The sequence below is a fragment of the Tenrec ecaudatus genome, chromosome X, assembly GCF_050624435.1.
Source record: "Tenrec ecaudatus isolate mTenEca1 chromosome X, mTenEca1.hap1, whole genome shotgun sequence".
Taxonomy (NCBI): Eukaryota; Metazoa; Chordata; class Mammalia; order Afrosoricida; family Tenrecidae; genus Tenrec; species Tenrec ecaudatus.
This window is the reverse complement of record NC_134548.1, coordinates 6,879,691-6,895,378: the sequence shown is the minus strand read 5'-3', so window position 1 is coordinate 6,895,378 and position 15,688 is coordinate 6,879,691. Positions and strand designations below refer to the sequence as shown.

Sequence of the window (15,688 nt, the reverse complement as noted above, 5' to 3'; positions counted from 1 at the left end):
TTCGAGGGAGAAAGATGAGGCGTCCTGCTCTCAGAAAAAGGGATGGCCCCTAGAATCAGCTGGGTGGCTGTGAGTGCGTTGTTACTACCCCCAAATACCGTAGATACTTGAGTATAAGCCAACCCAAATATCAGCTGAGGCACCTAATTTTACCACAGTTGCGTGAAAAATGTGCTGAAAAACTTGGTGTTTGCACGAATATATACGGTACTTTGCCTGGGCTTCAGAATCAGAACACGGTTGGATTTGACCCTGTCATTTTGTCACTGGGTGACCTCAGGCAAGTGACTTTCCCTTTTGGGTTCTCGGTTTTCTCCTAGGCCTCGTGAGTGGTGGGTTCCGATTCATAGTGACTCCCCGTGACGGAGCAGAGCTGCCTCAGGACATTTTCTGGCCTGGATTCTTTATAGAAGCCGATGGTGAGGACTTCTCCCACAGAATGCCTATTGGGTTTGACCTGCTTGACCTTTTGGTCAGCAGCCAAATGCTGAATTAGTGTGCTGTCAGGGTTCCTTGTCTGAACCGCAGATGTCGTCGTCATTGTTGTTGGGAGCAGTTGGGCCTGTTCTGCTGACTCCTAGCCACCCCATGTAAAGCCTGCACCTGCGCCTGCGCCTGCGCCATCCTTACCACCGGTGTTAGGTGAGAGTCCATTACTGCAGCCTCTGGGTCAATCCATCTCCTGGAGGGTCTTCATGTCTTTCATTGATCCTCTCCTTTTAGTGGCTTCCAACCTTAGGGACTCCTTGTCAGGCCCTCTATGTGACAGTGCCCCTCTGCTACTCATAAGGTTTTCAGTGGCTAATCCCTCAAAAGTGGGCAGCCTATCCCTTTTTCTGACTCTGGTCTTAGTCTGGGAGCTCTGCTGAAACCTGTTTGCTGTGGGTGACCCTGGCTGGGTCTGGAAACGCAGGTGCAAACGCTTCCAGCATCATAGCCCCACCCAGCCACCAAAGTATGACATATGAGTGGTGGGCTTTGTGCATAAAAACTAAAGCCAAACCCACTGCTCGCCAGTTGATTTCAACCCATAGCAGCCCTATGTAAAGTTTCTGAGGCAGTACCTCTTCAGAAAAAAGGGAGCAGAGAGCCTCTCCTTTCCCCCTTTCAGCAGCTGATGGGTTTGAACAGCTGACTTTGTAGTTAGCAATTCCATGTGCTACCTGACAGTAGCACAAGAGTTTTATTCATAGTGCCCCCAAGCCAAAACCCAAATCCACGGCCATGGAGTTGATTCTGACTCATAGGCTTAGGGGACAGAGTGGAACTCTCCCTTTGTGTTTCTGACACTGGAAGTCTTCAACTTTCTGCCACAGAGCAGCTGGTGGGTTCGTGTTGTCTGATCTTCGGGGTTAGCAGCTCAATGGGCCGCCAGAATAAGGTAGGAGTACAAGAATACCGGCCCCACCCAGGACTGCTCCGAGGATTAAATGAGAATCCGCTGAGGGGTGTTTGTCACAGAACAGCCAGCAATTGGAGGGTTGCTTGCAGATTCCACATGGAATCACTTTAGCAAACAACTGACGACTTCTGCTGGGAGGTGAAAGTTTCCTGCCCCTGCAGTGGTTAGACTGCTTGGCTGCTAAGCAAGAGGTCGGCATTTCGAAGCCACTCGCTATTCTTCAGGAGAAAGTTGTGGCAGACCGCTTCTGGAAAGATGCGCAGCCTAGGGTCCCCATGAAACCATTCTGTTCTCTGCCATGAGGTCACGCTCAAAAGAAATCCACTGCTCAGCCGTGGGGTTGGCTTTGGGGGCCTCGTTAAGCCAGTGGCTGATTCCCACTCACGGTGAACCCGTGTGTGTCAGATAGAGCTATGCTGCACGGGCTTTCAGTGGCTGCTTTTACAGAAGAGGATCACCAGGCTTTTCTTCCAAAGCACCTGGAGGTGAGCTCATTCCACCAACAAACATTTTGGTCAGCAGCCAAACTCTTCCATCTGAGCGGGCAGATTTGCCTATGCGAGGCTGATGCTATAGGGAAGGGCACGGTCTTCTCAGAGGGAGGGGCTGAAATTAGCGTTTTAACCCGTACCTCCTGTGACCCTGAGTTCCCGCGTGGTGCTGGGGGCACAAGAGGGTGTGAGGTGGAGGGCAGCAAGGCCCAAGATGCTGCTCTAAAGCAATGCTCTGGCTGCAAAAAATACCAAAGCACCCATTACAGAAAGCCAGATGAATCAGGAAATGGGTACATATTACCATTTACCTTAAAACAAAAGCGTCTGCTCGTGAGCTGAGAGTGGTGCCCTACGACCTTCTGACATCAACCAGATCAACCCAACATCCAAGATGCCAGGTACCGGTCCTGCTAGTGCATTTTGGAAACTGAAACTGAGTGAAGAATTTATTGGGAGTTTGAATTTCCTACCCCTTTACAATTCAGTTGTTTACTACCCCTTCGCAAAGGGAGTTGTTTTGAGAAATTTGCCTTCAACTCATTTGTGTTGATAGACTCCGTTTATGCATTTACATGGTGTTTGGCTTTTTGTCTAATTGCTCTTGATTGGTTATGCCTCAGGCTCACAGCAAGCTCAGGACTGGTAGGCAGGGGGCTGCCAGCGGTGTGGGGAGCAGTCAGCACTTTCCAACAGCTTTGTTGAGATATACGAGTAAATCACCCACCGCCCAAGACACCCACTCACTGAATGTCCAATTAAGCATATTCATAGATCGCGAGGCCATTCCCACGATCCCCTCCCCCCCACCCCCGCAAAGAAACCCTCCCTCAGAGCACCCATTAGCTGTCCCACCTCCCACCTGTGGGCTCTCTAACGGGCCTTCTTGCTATGGATCTTCCTCTTCTGGACATTTCGTATAAGGGCAGTTAAACAGTATGTGCCTTTTGTGTCTGACTCTTTAACTTTGCATCATATTTTCGGCGTCTGTCCATGTTGTGGGGAGCCCTGGTGCTGTAGTTTTGTGCTGGGCTGCTAACCACAAGGTCAGCAGTTTCAAACTACCAGCCCTTCCACAGCAGAAAGACGGGGCTTTCTACTTCTGTCAAGAGTGTTAGTCTCGGAAACCCACAGGGGCAGTTCTTCCTTGTCTTATAGAGTTGCTATAGGATGATAGGCTGTAGGTTACATCTTTCTCTCCTTGCCTCGTGGAGCGTTCCAGCTTGTGGTTGGCCACAATGCAGGCAGCATTTACCACCGGCAGGCTCCACGTGCTTTTCCCGGGACCTTGTCATAGTACCCAGACTGCTCTGCGGGTAGCTGCTTCAAGTACTCTGGTTACAGAGGAGATGGCTGAGGCCAAGACTTTATCATGGCACACATGCCAAGACAGTTGCCTGTCTCCAGGACCTGCTCTCCCCACCACCTGGCCCATTGGCTCAAGGCCACTGCCCAGTTGAGCAAATGCTGAACGCTAGTGCTAACTCGGTGCAAAAGCACATAACCATCTGTCAGGAAAACAGACATCAGCACACACACCCCACCCCGGATTCCCACAAACCTAATCTTTCAGACAATTCTGCCACTTGCCACCATTTTTGTCTGTCTTGCGTGAGCTCCCATGTGTGGCTCCTAGTACGTCTCCGTGGACACACCAGCTAGGGAGCTCATGTTGTTGTTAGGTAGCTGTTACCTACTGGGCTGCTAACTACAAGGTCAGCAGTTCGAGAATACCAGCTGCTTCATGGGAGAAAGATGAGGCCTTCTACTCCCCTTAAATTAATTTCAGAAACAAACCCACAGGGCATATTTGGTCTGTCTTATAGGCTCGCTGAATCGGAATTGACCCCATGGCAGTGAGTTTAGAGGGAGCAACTAAGAATATTCAATTCACTTTCATCTGTGATCACAATTTACATTCCAATTCTGACTGCTAATGCTTCATCTAATGTGCAATCTCTGGGCTCAGAACCAAGCCACTTGACAGAAAAACAATAAAACAACTGCCATCAAGTTGATACCCATTCAGTGACTCTAAAGGACAGGGGAGAACTGCCCCGTTTTGGTGTTTGAGACTGTTTACAGGAGTAGAAAACCCCATTTCTCTCCCATGAAGCCACTGGTGGTTTTGAACTGCTAACCTTGCAAATCGCAGCCCAGTGCATCACCAAGGATCCGGAAAAAAGTGCTCATTTATTTAAATCCTGGAGAATAGCTAAATTGCATTTCACGCCCTATAACAAGAGTGCCCGTCAGTGCAGAGAAGCAGCCAACCCTGGGCATGATCAATTGGCATCTGGATGCACAGGGCCAATCATGGCCAAGAAGCAGTGTAACAAGGGTGCCTGACCATGGCTGCTCATCAGAAAGCTCCTCAGGCAGGCGAGGTTCTCTGCAGACTCTAGACCCACAAAAGGGGCAGACCCAGTGGCTTCACCTCTAGGACCCAGTCCTACCATGCTTGCTTGCTTCCAGGAATCCTTTGCATTTTGTTCTCTACCCACTAAGTATACTCTGTTGGCATAGTATATGCCTATGTGCTGCAAGGTCAACAGTTTGAAAGGGGGGGGGGGAGGGGGACCTGAGGCCCTCTATTCCTAGACAGTTAGTTTTGGAAACTCCCAGGGTCCCTGACTCAAAAAGTTGATGGCAGTGCATTTGGTTTGGGCTTTAGACTTGTGAGCATGTAGCTGTCCCCCACCCCCCCTGGCCCCGCCCAAATAAAAGCCAACAGTCATTCCATTCCTCCCGAGCTTGAAAAGATGTGATTAACAAATGAGAACAGAGCAGTCTCCTATAAGGAGATTGTTCCATTACTTCTGTTGAGGAGGCCATTGTCGAGTGTCGAGTTTTACTTTAATGATTTTTAAAAACTGTCGATCAGCTGGAGTTTATGAGGGTGCCTGTGTTGCTACAACATAATAGAAACCTTGATCACAATATCAACATGTGAAGGCATCATATCTCGACATGTCTTTTTGCGTCTATATATTTCCGAGGGTGGTGTCTTCATCTAACGCTTTCTCAAAAATTTCTCCACCCTGCAATTTATACATCAAAATGGCAGCTTTCCCATCTTAGAGAGATTTAAATCATGTTCCTCTTAAGTATTGGCATTAGAGACAAAAATAAATCTTAAGGGGCAAGGTCAAGACCCTTTGGTGAATGGGGTAAGGTTTCCCGTGAAATTCTCATTGGGCATCACTAGCTACCTTCAAACAATGAGCAGGTCCATTGTTGTTGGTAAAAAAAATGCCATGGCCCAACTTTCTTAGCCTCTTCCTCATCAACACGTTTCAATATTCTTAAAATGTTATAAGGAGCCCTTGTGATCATCCTGTGCCCTTCAAAAAAATACTCTTTTGGATCCAACTCCCAAAGTCCCCATAACCTCCTGAGCTGACCTCTCTGCCTTGAATTACAAACCTAGCAGATTCCTGTGGGAGCTTGTTGATTGGACTGGTTTTTTTCCTCAGGTACCTACCCTAGCGAAACTAAGACAAGTGTGTTAGTAGAGAACTTGTCTGCAGCCATCCACTGATCAGTCATGTTTTAATATGCTTTATTTGGCATAGACCTGTGCATGAACTAGAACCCTAGTAGTAATATTTTTTTACTTATCCTTGTATACAAGAATTTTGAAATGTATATTTAAGGTTGTTGGGTTTTCAAAACTTTACACCATAAACTGACACCACAGAGCAATCTGCATTAATTGCTTACAAACCATTAATCTCTTCCAAAAAATGTTAACACTGCAACGTTTCAGATAAATTATTTATTACAAACACACACACACACACACACACACACAAAACCCCCAACCAACAGTTGTTGGTAACACACTAAGAATTAAAAGAGCAACCAGTTTATAACTTACTGATTCAAGGAAGTTTACCAGCAGATTGAGAGTTTTCTTAGCAGAAACCTGAACTGGTGCTTGAGGTTCAACATTCTACATCAGTGGAAGCCCAGATGATTCTTAAACAATTTAACATTTAAAATTAAATTTAAAATTTAACAGTGGGACAACACAACCCAAGACAGGCTCCTGAGATTTTAGGTCAAGAAGAATGGCTTCAGAGAGAGAGAACGGGAAGACATTGGGCCAACTCAGGAGCCCTCTGCTGACAGCACTGGTGGGTCCAAACAGAATCTAAAAAGAAACTTATCTTACAAATTTAGGTATGTATTTCAAAGCATCGTGAACCTGAAAGGACAGGTAGTCCCCAACTCCCAACATACTCTCGTTGTGACCAAGCCCACTAAGGACTGTGGTTTTCGGTACATCTCATCACTAGGAATATGCACTACAGACCACCGTCTCGGGGTGTAGTTTGCTGCTATTCCCATTTGCAGATGTTTGATGTTATGATATGTAACGATACTGATACTCAAAGGGAATAATCATGAAAACAAAATAAAATGAAATCTTTGACTTCCATCAAAACAAACATGATGGAACCACCAGAAGAAAACCACCATCAAAAGTCGGGGACTACCTGTGTTCTACAAGGTCCAGGCTGAAGATCTCACGTGGACAAGGAATTGGGAGGTGCAAGCTTTGCCCGAGTCTTGCCCGGCACAGTTCCAGCACACACCTTTCTTGGGGTGTTCAGATGTCACTAATCTATTGGAGGAACTTTAAAAACATGGGTGAACTTTCTAGAAAAGCACAATGGCCTCTTATTGAAAACGCAGTTTTAGTTTAACTAGAGGACAAAGGCAAGCCCTCCTGAGCATCAACTTAACTTTTAGTGGCTATACATCAATTATGTGTGAGAACACATTCAGGACAAAACAAAAACTGCTTCCTTCACATTTTAACAGAAAAGTCCTTTAACAGAAGTGGTTCAGACTTTTCTAGATGAAATGCACAGGCAATACTGCTGTTAAAGGGGCGACGATGTATAAGGAGCTGCCCACAGAGGCCAGTGAAACGGGATGCTAGAGACCATCCTCCCCTAAGCTAAGTGTCTGATCGCTGACGTGAAACCCCTGTGTCATCCTAAATGCAATGCCGTATAGGGAAATAGTTTAATCTAGCCCAGAAAAAAATAGTTCCTATTTTTCTATCTCCAACAACACAGTGGTTATGAAGTCCAGCGCCACCAGGCGACCTTCATCCTGTCCCACACCGCTGAGAAGGAATCCAGGGCAGGACGGACATCCAAGATGGTGAACTGGTAGTTCTTGTCCACCTCGCCGCCATCGTAGTAGTCAATGATGTACCTCACCTCCATCCCACAGCGGTTGATGATCCAATCATGCCGGTCAAAGGGCAGCTCATACCTGGAAGGAAAACAGGCCAGTGAGGGTTCCTGGGCACTCCAACCTGGGTCAAACTGTAAGAAAGAACCAGAGGAGCACCTGCCTGCCCTGAGAGCTCTCCCTCTAACTGGGGAGCTGAGATTCACGGGGAGAATCGGAATGCTGGCCATCTGGAATACAGCTAGTCTGGCCGCAGAGGAATCGGTCTGTGGGAAGGAGCCAGGTCAGGGAGGTTTGCTGAGATACTGCACACATTCAGGCTGGAGGGCCACGGACAGGAGGGGGTGGGTGCCCACATGACAGATGGCAGCTCAGCCTGATCCCTGACAACAAGCAGACGGGAAGCCAGCATACAGTCAGAAGGGCCCTGCCAATTTGCCCAGGAGAAACTGCAAGTGAGCACCGCCATTACATTCTGGACGGTGGTGCTGTGTGTCATGTCTCGGCACCTCTGGCAGGTTTGGCTTTTTTCCCTTGACCTCTGAGTTTTTTAGATCTTTTCACTTCTGCTAATGACAGAAAGGTCACCTTGCCTAACGAAGGGGACAGTATCATATTTGCACTGGCACTTACCCCATCCAGGAACGGATCCTTGCCCTTGGCGAATACTCCTTAGCTTTACCTCCAAACCGGATCAATGTAGGGCCGCAGGGACACTCCCTAGGAATCCCCAAGTAAGAAAAGTCTGTTAAAATATCCTTCATTTTCAGAGACCAAACGGAATGCTTTCACGTCAATGGTGACTCACAGTGACCATTAAGGATAGGGAAGCAGTGCCCCTGTGGGGTTCTGAGACTTTAAATCTTTCAGGGAGCTACAAGCCTCATCTTTCTCCCTCGGAGCGAGTGGTGGGTTTGAACCTCTAACCTTAAGGTTAGCAGCGATCTATCTCTAGGAAAACCCTCCCAGTGGTCCCCAAGCAGGAGAAAAGATGAGGTGGAAATGAGGTTGTCTGTCTTGTGAGTGACATACTATGGTAAGCTTGGCAGCCATCTTGAAGTGTCTCCTAAGGGCCAGAGCACTAAGGGGCCTCTAGGAGTTCTGATACCCTACTCCCCACCCCCTACCTCCAAAGAGTCACAGGTCAAGATGAGATCCAACCCTGTCAGACTTTCTTCCCAGGCCCAGGGTGTGTGTTTCCAACAAGCTGCTTAATTCTGCTGCAACTCAGACAGCTGACTGACATCTACTATGAGGGGCACCCACTTCCCCTCGGAGCCACGCTGACTCTGCCTGCGACCTCTCTAGCTTCCAAAGCAGGGCGTGGAAGAACCAGGACAGTGCCTGCCACAGGACATCACCACAGACTCTTCGGATGAGCCCTTTTCACTCGCCAGTGGGGTGACTCCTAACGGGTGGCATCACACCCACCTGCAACATCCCTGTTGGGTCCACAGCCCAAACACTGCCCCCAGGAAGATTGACTGATGAATTTCAGGTTTTCCAAATATTACAAAACTTTCTATTAAAAACAAAATCAGGTACTGAACTTTTTTAGCCCAGACACTGTTGCCAGGTCCCTGCCACCCCCAGCAATCACAGAGCACCTGCCGGGGGACACAGCTCCATAGGGGGTATCGCCACACAATGGAACGTGCCACTTGGCCCGCTGTGTCTGGAGAGCGGACTGCTGCCGAGAGGGCTGGCTGCTCTAGGGACTCACGTACACGTCCTTACCTGGCGTGCAGTGCTTCCCACTTCAAGATCTCCTTCCAGGCCTGCTCATTATTCTGATTGTGAATTTGAATGATATTATACATATCTTTCTGACTAATATCATCATGTTTCCACTTCCACCTAGGAAAGAGCATGGATACCGCCCGACAGTTAGTGAGAGTGCCACAAAATGAGTCCTCACGCCTGTGAAAGGAAGATGAAGGCTCGTGGTCTATGGATGTCAGTGACCCCACAGAGCAGGACTAGCCAGCAGCCCAAAGGGACTACAGACCCACTGGAAACAAGGCCCAAGAGACCCCTTAATCTCATTAATGGAGTCCCAAAACCAGTCACATGAGATCATGCCACTATTTTGGGTTGACCCTTTTCAGGTGGTACCATAGATGATTAGTCCCCTCCATCCCACGTTTTCCAAGGATTTCCTAGGACAGGGTTTTTTTTTGGTTTTTTTTTCCCCCGTAAAAATTACTGGCTTAAAAAAAAAAACAATTACTGGCTTGTCTTTAGATCTTGAGAAGTCGGGAATAGTAGGTGAGGAGCAGAGAATGACTGACTCACTCACCAGGCTTTACTGAAGGTTTAGAAGACTGGAGACGTCTTTGCCAGACAATGCTGACCAGCAAGTTGCTATTGCCAACTGTAGGCGCCCTCACTCACCCTTTCTTTAACATGGCATTCCAAAACATCTGCTCTGAGGGGTACACCCACTTCTTCTCGGAGTCTGCTCTTGGAATGGAAGATTCCTCCCTGGTCGTCGACAGTGGAAAGGGCTGATCAGGGGCTGGCATCTGATTGGGTGGTGGCATCTACATCAAATGAACCGAGTGGGTAATGTTGGAAAGAGGATTCAAGGGGAAAATAAGCTCTAATTAACTCCTTCCTGGAAAGAGAGGCCTCACGCAACGAGCGGCACTGGAGACTTCAGCTGCTTTAGAGAGCTAGAATTCTGTCCTGCGTTTCCCGTCAGTTCTCAAAAATGTTAACACTGTGGTAACAAGCCCTGCTTTCTTGCCTTTGAACAGGTTTAAAGTCAATGTGTGATGGCACGCAACCCACCAGGATTTCCAGATCCTGTGCTGAGCCCAAACTCACTGAGCCTCACCAGTGAATTGTGACGCCAAGGACCAAAACCCAAGGCCATGTGGTCATCACAAGGCATAACTGCTGGCAGTCACGTGACATCAAGCCCCACTGTGCAGGTGACCCCCCCACACACCTATAAAAGCACCCCAGTCCAACCTTGCCAACTCTAGCTGCACTCCTCAGTGTCTCAGGGCCACCAGGCATTCTCTAGCCTCTGAATTGGTGATTGTGCCACCTGCACAGAAGTCCTCATGGGGCCTGATACCAGATGACTGGCAGCAGCTGTTAACACCATCTGACAAACTGGCCTTGTGATGGCCACACAGCCTAGGGTTTCATTCTTGGCTCAAAGCAGAGAATACAGAAAGACGTGGACTTGTGTTTCGCTGAGTATGCGAAGGCACTCGACTGTGTGGGCCCGAACACACTGTGAAGAAGCTTGAGAAAAATAAAAGTTCCAGAGCCCTTCATTGTGCTCACGCAGAACGCATACATGGATCAAGAGGCAGCTGTACAAACAACAAGGGCATATTGCATGGTTTCAATCAGGAAAGGCGTGTGTCAGGGTGACAGCTTCTCACCATACTTGTTCAATTTGGATGCCAAGCAAATCATCAGAGAGGCTGGCTAGTGTGAAGAAGAATGGGACATCAGGATTGGAAAAAGGCTTGTTAACCTGTGACATGCAAACGACAGATCTTGTTTGCTGAAAGTGAGGACTAGAAGCACTTTGCTGATGAAAATCAAGGATTGTAGTATTCCGTATGGATCACAACTCAACGTAAGGAAGACCAGAATCCTCACAACTGAACCAGAGACCGCATCATAAATGGAGAAAAGGTTGAAATTGTCAAAGATTTGGTCTAGCTTTGACACACAGTCAATGCTAATACTCAAAGCAGCAGCAGTCAAGCGATCAAAAGATGTGTTGTGCTAGGTCAATCAGCTGCACAAGACCTCTTTAGAGTGTTGAAGATAGAGGGTGTTACTTTGAGGCCTGAGGTATGCCTGACCCAAGCCATGGTATTATTCTCTGTTGCCTCATATACATGTGAAAATTACATGTTGAATAAGGAAGACTGAAGAATGGATGCATTTGCAATTGTGGTGCTGGAGAAGAATATTCAAAGTACCAGGGACTGCTAAAAGGACATATTGATCTGTTCTTGGAAGAAGGCCAGACTGCGCCTTACAGGCAAGGATGGTAAAACTTCATCTCACATACTTCAGACGTGTTATCAGGAGAGACACGTACCAGGAGAAGGCATCTGCTTGGTAAAGTACAGGGGCAGTAAAAAAGAGGAAGGCCCTCAATAAGATGGATGGACACAGTTGCTGCAACAATGGGCTCATAGTTTGTGAGGAGGGTATAGGACTGTGCAGTGTTTTCTTCTATTGTAATAGGGTGGCTAAGGGTTGGAGCTGCCCCGAGGGCACTTCACAGCAACAGCAGCCTCTGTGTCAATCACTATTCTAGATTTTCAATGTGGAAGGACTAGCCAAGACCTTGTTTCCAAAGAACAGAAGAATCGGCCCTAGCAGCCTGCAACTTGTCAAGAGAGTGTGAAATCCTTCCACGCTAGTGAGGAACGCTAGTGAGGAACGCTAGTGAGGAACGCTAGTGAGGAACGCTAGTGAGGAACGCTAGTGAGGAACGCTAGTGAGGAACGCTAGTGAGGAACGCTAGTGAGGAACGCTAGTGAGGAACGCTAGTGAGGAACGCTAGTGAGGAACGCTAGTGAGGAACGCTAGTGAGGAACGCTAGTGAGGAACGCTAGTGAGGAACGCTAGTGAGGAACGCTAGTGAGGAACGCTAGTGAGGAACGCTAGTGAGGAACGCTAGTGAGGAACGCTAGTGAGGAACGCTAGTGAGGAACGCTAGTGAGGAACGCTAGTGAGGAACGCTAGTGAGGAACGCTAGTGAGGAACGCTAGTGAGGAACGCTAGTGAGGAACGCTAGTGAGGAACGGGCAGAGCAGGCCTTACCAGATTGGAAGGGTCCACCTCCACAGACTTGCCGGCCTTCACTGGGCACTCTACGTATTCGTAAGCGTGTTCCTGGTGGGTGGGTACCAGGGGGGCCACGCCCTCAATGGCGGCATCCCGTGGCTCTGTGCTCACTGGACAACCTGAGATAACCCGCAAAGAAGGGTGTCACAAGGCAGGACACCGGCATCCCCCCAGGCTCACCATCCCAAACCCCAGCACCAGGGAGTCATTCCAAGGCACAGTGACCCTGGGGACCTGAGCGGCTGGGTGGTCAGAATACACTGCATTTGACCTTCTTCAAGGTCACAGAGTTTTCATCAGCTTTGCCACTGTGTCATTTCCTCGACTAAACAAGAAAACCTAGGATGCTGGACTCTGTGGACTAGAATATACGGTCCAGAGGAGCCCTGGTGGCACAGTGATTAAACGCTGAGCTGTGAACTAAGAGGTCAGTGGTTCAAACTCATTGTCCATTACATGGGAAAAAGAAGAGGCAGGCAGCTTCCACATGACTGAGAGCCTTGGAAACCAGGTAAAACAACTCTACTCTGTTTGATGGGCTCACTATGAGTTGCAACCCAGTAACAGCAAGGAGTTTGGTTTGGGGTTTGCTTGGCTGAGGGCCGGGCACAGAGTCGGCTGGTGTGAACAACTACCCTGCGAAATCATAGTGGGGCTCTGGAAACACTCCATGCTGCTGCCTCCCTCCTCTTCCGGGCCAGACAGACTCGAGACATCTGTGACTACAATCTAAAGCAGACCCAGACCCTTTAAAAATGAAGGCCAGTTCTCTCTGCCCGTAGAGAATGGACTGCAAGTCCACCGGGTACTGAGTGTGGGCAGTGCAGTGAGCACGGCGTTCGCTAGGATGCATTTCCAGCAGGGTGGTCGCCATCTGGGGCTAATGCTTCAGTGAGGCATCCTGGAGGAGGTTGCACAGCCTCCTTGACCCATCAGACGCCAGTAGCACCATTACCTTCAGTTGTGCCAAAAAAAAAAAAACCTCCCAAAGGCGCAAAAGGTTCCCGGGGCACCCCATTACTGGCTGAAAAGTACCATGTACACAGTGATCAACTGCAGACGTGGGAGCTGACTTTTGGGACAGTCTCAAAGTGTCAACACTGGCCAAGACACTTTTAATCCGCATCTCAATGGATCCTCTTAATAACCCTTTAAGACAGTATCACAGTGTCCCCATCTCACGGCTGGTGGACAGACTTACCAGAAGCGACCTAAAAGCCACGTGGGCACAAGGGACCAACCCAGACTGAATCACGCTTAGGCCCCCATCCGTCACCAGCATGCAGCCTCTTCTAATCACTGAGAATTCTCTGGTTTTTAGTTCCTGGGCAGTCCCTTACCTGTCATTTTCCCTTCATGCATCGGGCATCCTGAAGGGGGCGCTGTCTGATGATCTGAAGCATTTGAGGTGTGCACGGCCACAGCAGGCTTCGATAGGGGCAAACCCATGGCTGGAAGCACAGGGTTGACTCGAAACGATTCTAAATAGACACACACACACACCACAGCAGAGACACAAAGTATACCGCTGAAGCCTCAACTCAAGACTACTCCCTTCTAACTCTTCATCTGGCCAATCGTGTTCTTCCCACTGTGGTCTTGGTGGGGACCCACAGGCAAGACAGCCACCTGAGGGAATGCCTTGGAATCTACCGCCCCATGGGAACACGTTTGTAGAGGTGGGCGGATTTGGAAGCCGAAGGTGAGGAGGTCTCTGTGAAAGAGGGGAACCACTTCCCCACAGCGAGGCGTTCTGAATGGGGGAGGGGGACTCACCTTGCCAAGCCCCTGGCCTCGGGGCTGAGGTATCACAGGAGGGACAAAGTTGTGGCGTGACGCAGAGAAAAGGGGTCACGGCAAGAAGGGGCAACGGTAGCAGCGGGGCGGCCAGAGTCTTCCTTACAGTGTTCGCGCGACTCCCAACTGCTCCAGTCCCCGGATTCCAGACCGCAGCGGGCGCCTCCCCACCTCCCCGGGCTTCTCGGAGCGGGTGGCTCCGCCTCACACCGCCAACCCACGCCCAGGGCCGCAGCAAGTCGCCGCCGCTACCACCTTCCCTCTACCGGTCACCCTTATCGCCTCGGTCACTGCCGGTGCCCCGCTCGTCCCGCCGCTTCCTTTTCCGAAGGCGGGACTTCCGGGCGCGTGGACACGGGATCGCCGACTACAAGGCGGGACATCCGTTACCCGCCGCGAAGTGGGCCCCTCCCCCTACCACACTCGACCTATAATCACGAGGGCCCGCTTTCTGGCCCCGCCCCTCGCGACCCAGCTTTGCTCAGGCCCCACAGAAGCAACTTCCGGAGACTTCCAGAGCGAGGCGGTCTGCCCTGTAGGCTGTAAGTGGCAAGGGGGCTTACTTTGGAGGAATTTAAAAATAGCGTTCTGTTAGAATGGATGTCCGGAGTTGTGTCCGATTCTGAACATCTGCCAATTCGCAAAATAAGCCCTGTCCTTTAAAGCCGTCCTAGCTGGGCGTGTGGACTCGACTTAAAAAAGAAAAAGAATAAAATAGACATTCTCCAGTTTCTGAATGTAGACAACCAAGCTCAGTAGTGTTAGCTCTGTGGCACCAGTAGAAATCACAGATATATAGATGGTGGCTGTGTCTGCTTCCAAATACCGTTCATTACACAGGGAGTAAGGCAGTTAACCTTTTGAGGAGACCTGGTGGCTCAGTGGTTCCATATACCACAAGGTCAGCCTTTGGAATGCCAAGAGAAGGATGGGCTTTGTACTCCTGTAAAGAGTCTTTGAAACTCAAAGGGGCAGATTTATTTTTCCCTATAAGGTCCCTATGAATCAGAATAGACCCGATGGCAGTTTTATTTCTGTGTGCTTTAAGAGTCACGAGTGTCACAAACAGCTAAGTGCTCAACTAAGTCCTTGATTGCAATCTAGTCTTGTTTCACAGAATTGCATGTAGCTCCCATAATCCTTTTTGCTCTGCATTCCCAGAATTGTCTTTCATTCCCATGTCAATGGTGTTTCCCAGAGTTGGTTATCTTTTTCACAATTCCCTATCTACTCCGCAATACTCTTATTAGGCCAGATTGACTAAAGCTGTGGTTCTCAACCCCCTTTGGGGGTTGAAGGACCCTTTCACAGGGGTCACCCAATTCATAACAGTAGCAAAATGACAGTTATGAAGTAGCAACAAAAAATAATTTTATGGTGAGGGGGTCACCCCAACATGGGGAACTGTATTAAAGGGTTGTGGAATTAGGAACGTTGAGAGCTGCTGGACTAGAGAAACAAATCCAGAGACACTCATATAGGTGTAAGAAAGAACTTTATATTAAAAAGCTTTATTTATTAGGAAAACATCCCAGCACAGTCTAGATCAAGTCCATAAATCCAACTCAAATCCACAAGACTCTCTTCAGAGTCACAAAGTCACAAGCAGTGATACAAAATGCAGGCAGATCACAGGTTGGTGGATGCAGAGTCCTGTGGATCCAAGGGCCATGGCGCTGACAGCTCTCAGGATGGTCAGCAGGAAGGTAACTGCAGGGGCGGCGGGGGGGGGGGTGGACATTCCCAGGACCCTCTTTATGAGGCCGTGCCCACAAGAAGGCACCATACACTTATATATACACTTATATATACCTTCAGGTTTCATGAAATTATGTAACTATCATATCTTCTTTCCCACAATTTCTTGTAGCTCTCACAATTGCTGGTCTCTCCCACAATTTAAATACTCCCAAAACTTCCCCTCCCTCCCACAGTTCCCTGATACTCCTATAGTTCT

General features: G+C 48.9%; 1 protein-coding gene across 3 annotated transcripts; it reads right to left on the bottom strand.

Annotated features, from left to right (window-relative positions):
• Window positions 1-5,544: 5,544 nt before the first annotated feature.
• On the bottom strand, window positions 5,545-14,432 carry HCCS (holocytochrome c synthase). Of its 3 annotated transcripts, none has more exons than XM_075538798.1 (7): window positions 14,295-14,432; window positions 13,275-13,415; window positions 11,911-12,053; window positions 9,499-9,647; window positions 8,842-8,961; window positions 7,738-7,824; window positions 5,545-7,185 (listed from the first exon to the last, which is right to left on the bottom strand). In XM_075538798.1, the coding sequence occupies exons 2-7, from the start codon at window positions 13,381-13,383 to the stop codon at window positions 6,987-6,989; spliced, it is 807 nt and encodes a 268-aa protein (XP_075394913.1). In that variant the 5' UTR covers window positions 13,384-13,415; window positions 14,295-14,432; the 3' UTR covers window positions 5,545-6,986. The 3 variants fall into 3 exon arrangements, with proteins under 3 accessions (XP_075394913.1, XP_075394912.1, XP_075394914.1); XM_075538797.1 differs by lacking the exon at window positions 14,295-14,432 and adding an exon at window positions 13,711-13,841 and having other exon boundaries at window positions 13,275-13,385; XM_075538799.1 differs by lacking the exon at window positions 14,295-14,432 and adding an exon at window positions 13,711-13,985 and having other exon boundaries at window positions 5,546-7,185.
• Window positions 14,433-15,688: the final 1,256 nt, after the last annotated feature.

Bases quoted from the DNA above. Each gene is read 5' to 3' on its own strand.
- HCCS (XM_075538798.1), bottom strand. From the start codon at position 13,383: ATGGGTTTGCCCCTATCGAAGCCTGCTGTGGCCGTGCACACCTCAAAT. The intron at 9,648-11,910 runs GTAAGGCCTGCT...CATTTGATGTAG, and splicing joins AGGTGGACCCTTCCAATCTG to ATGCCACCACCCAATCAGAT. The intron at 7,825-8,841 runs GTAAGGACGTGT...GGGGATTCCTAG, and splicing joins TGGGAAGCACTGCACGCCAG to GGAGTGTCCCTGCGGCCCTA.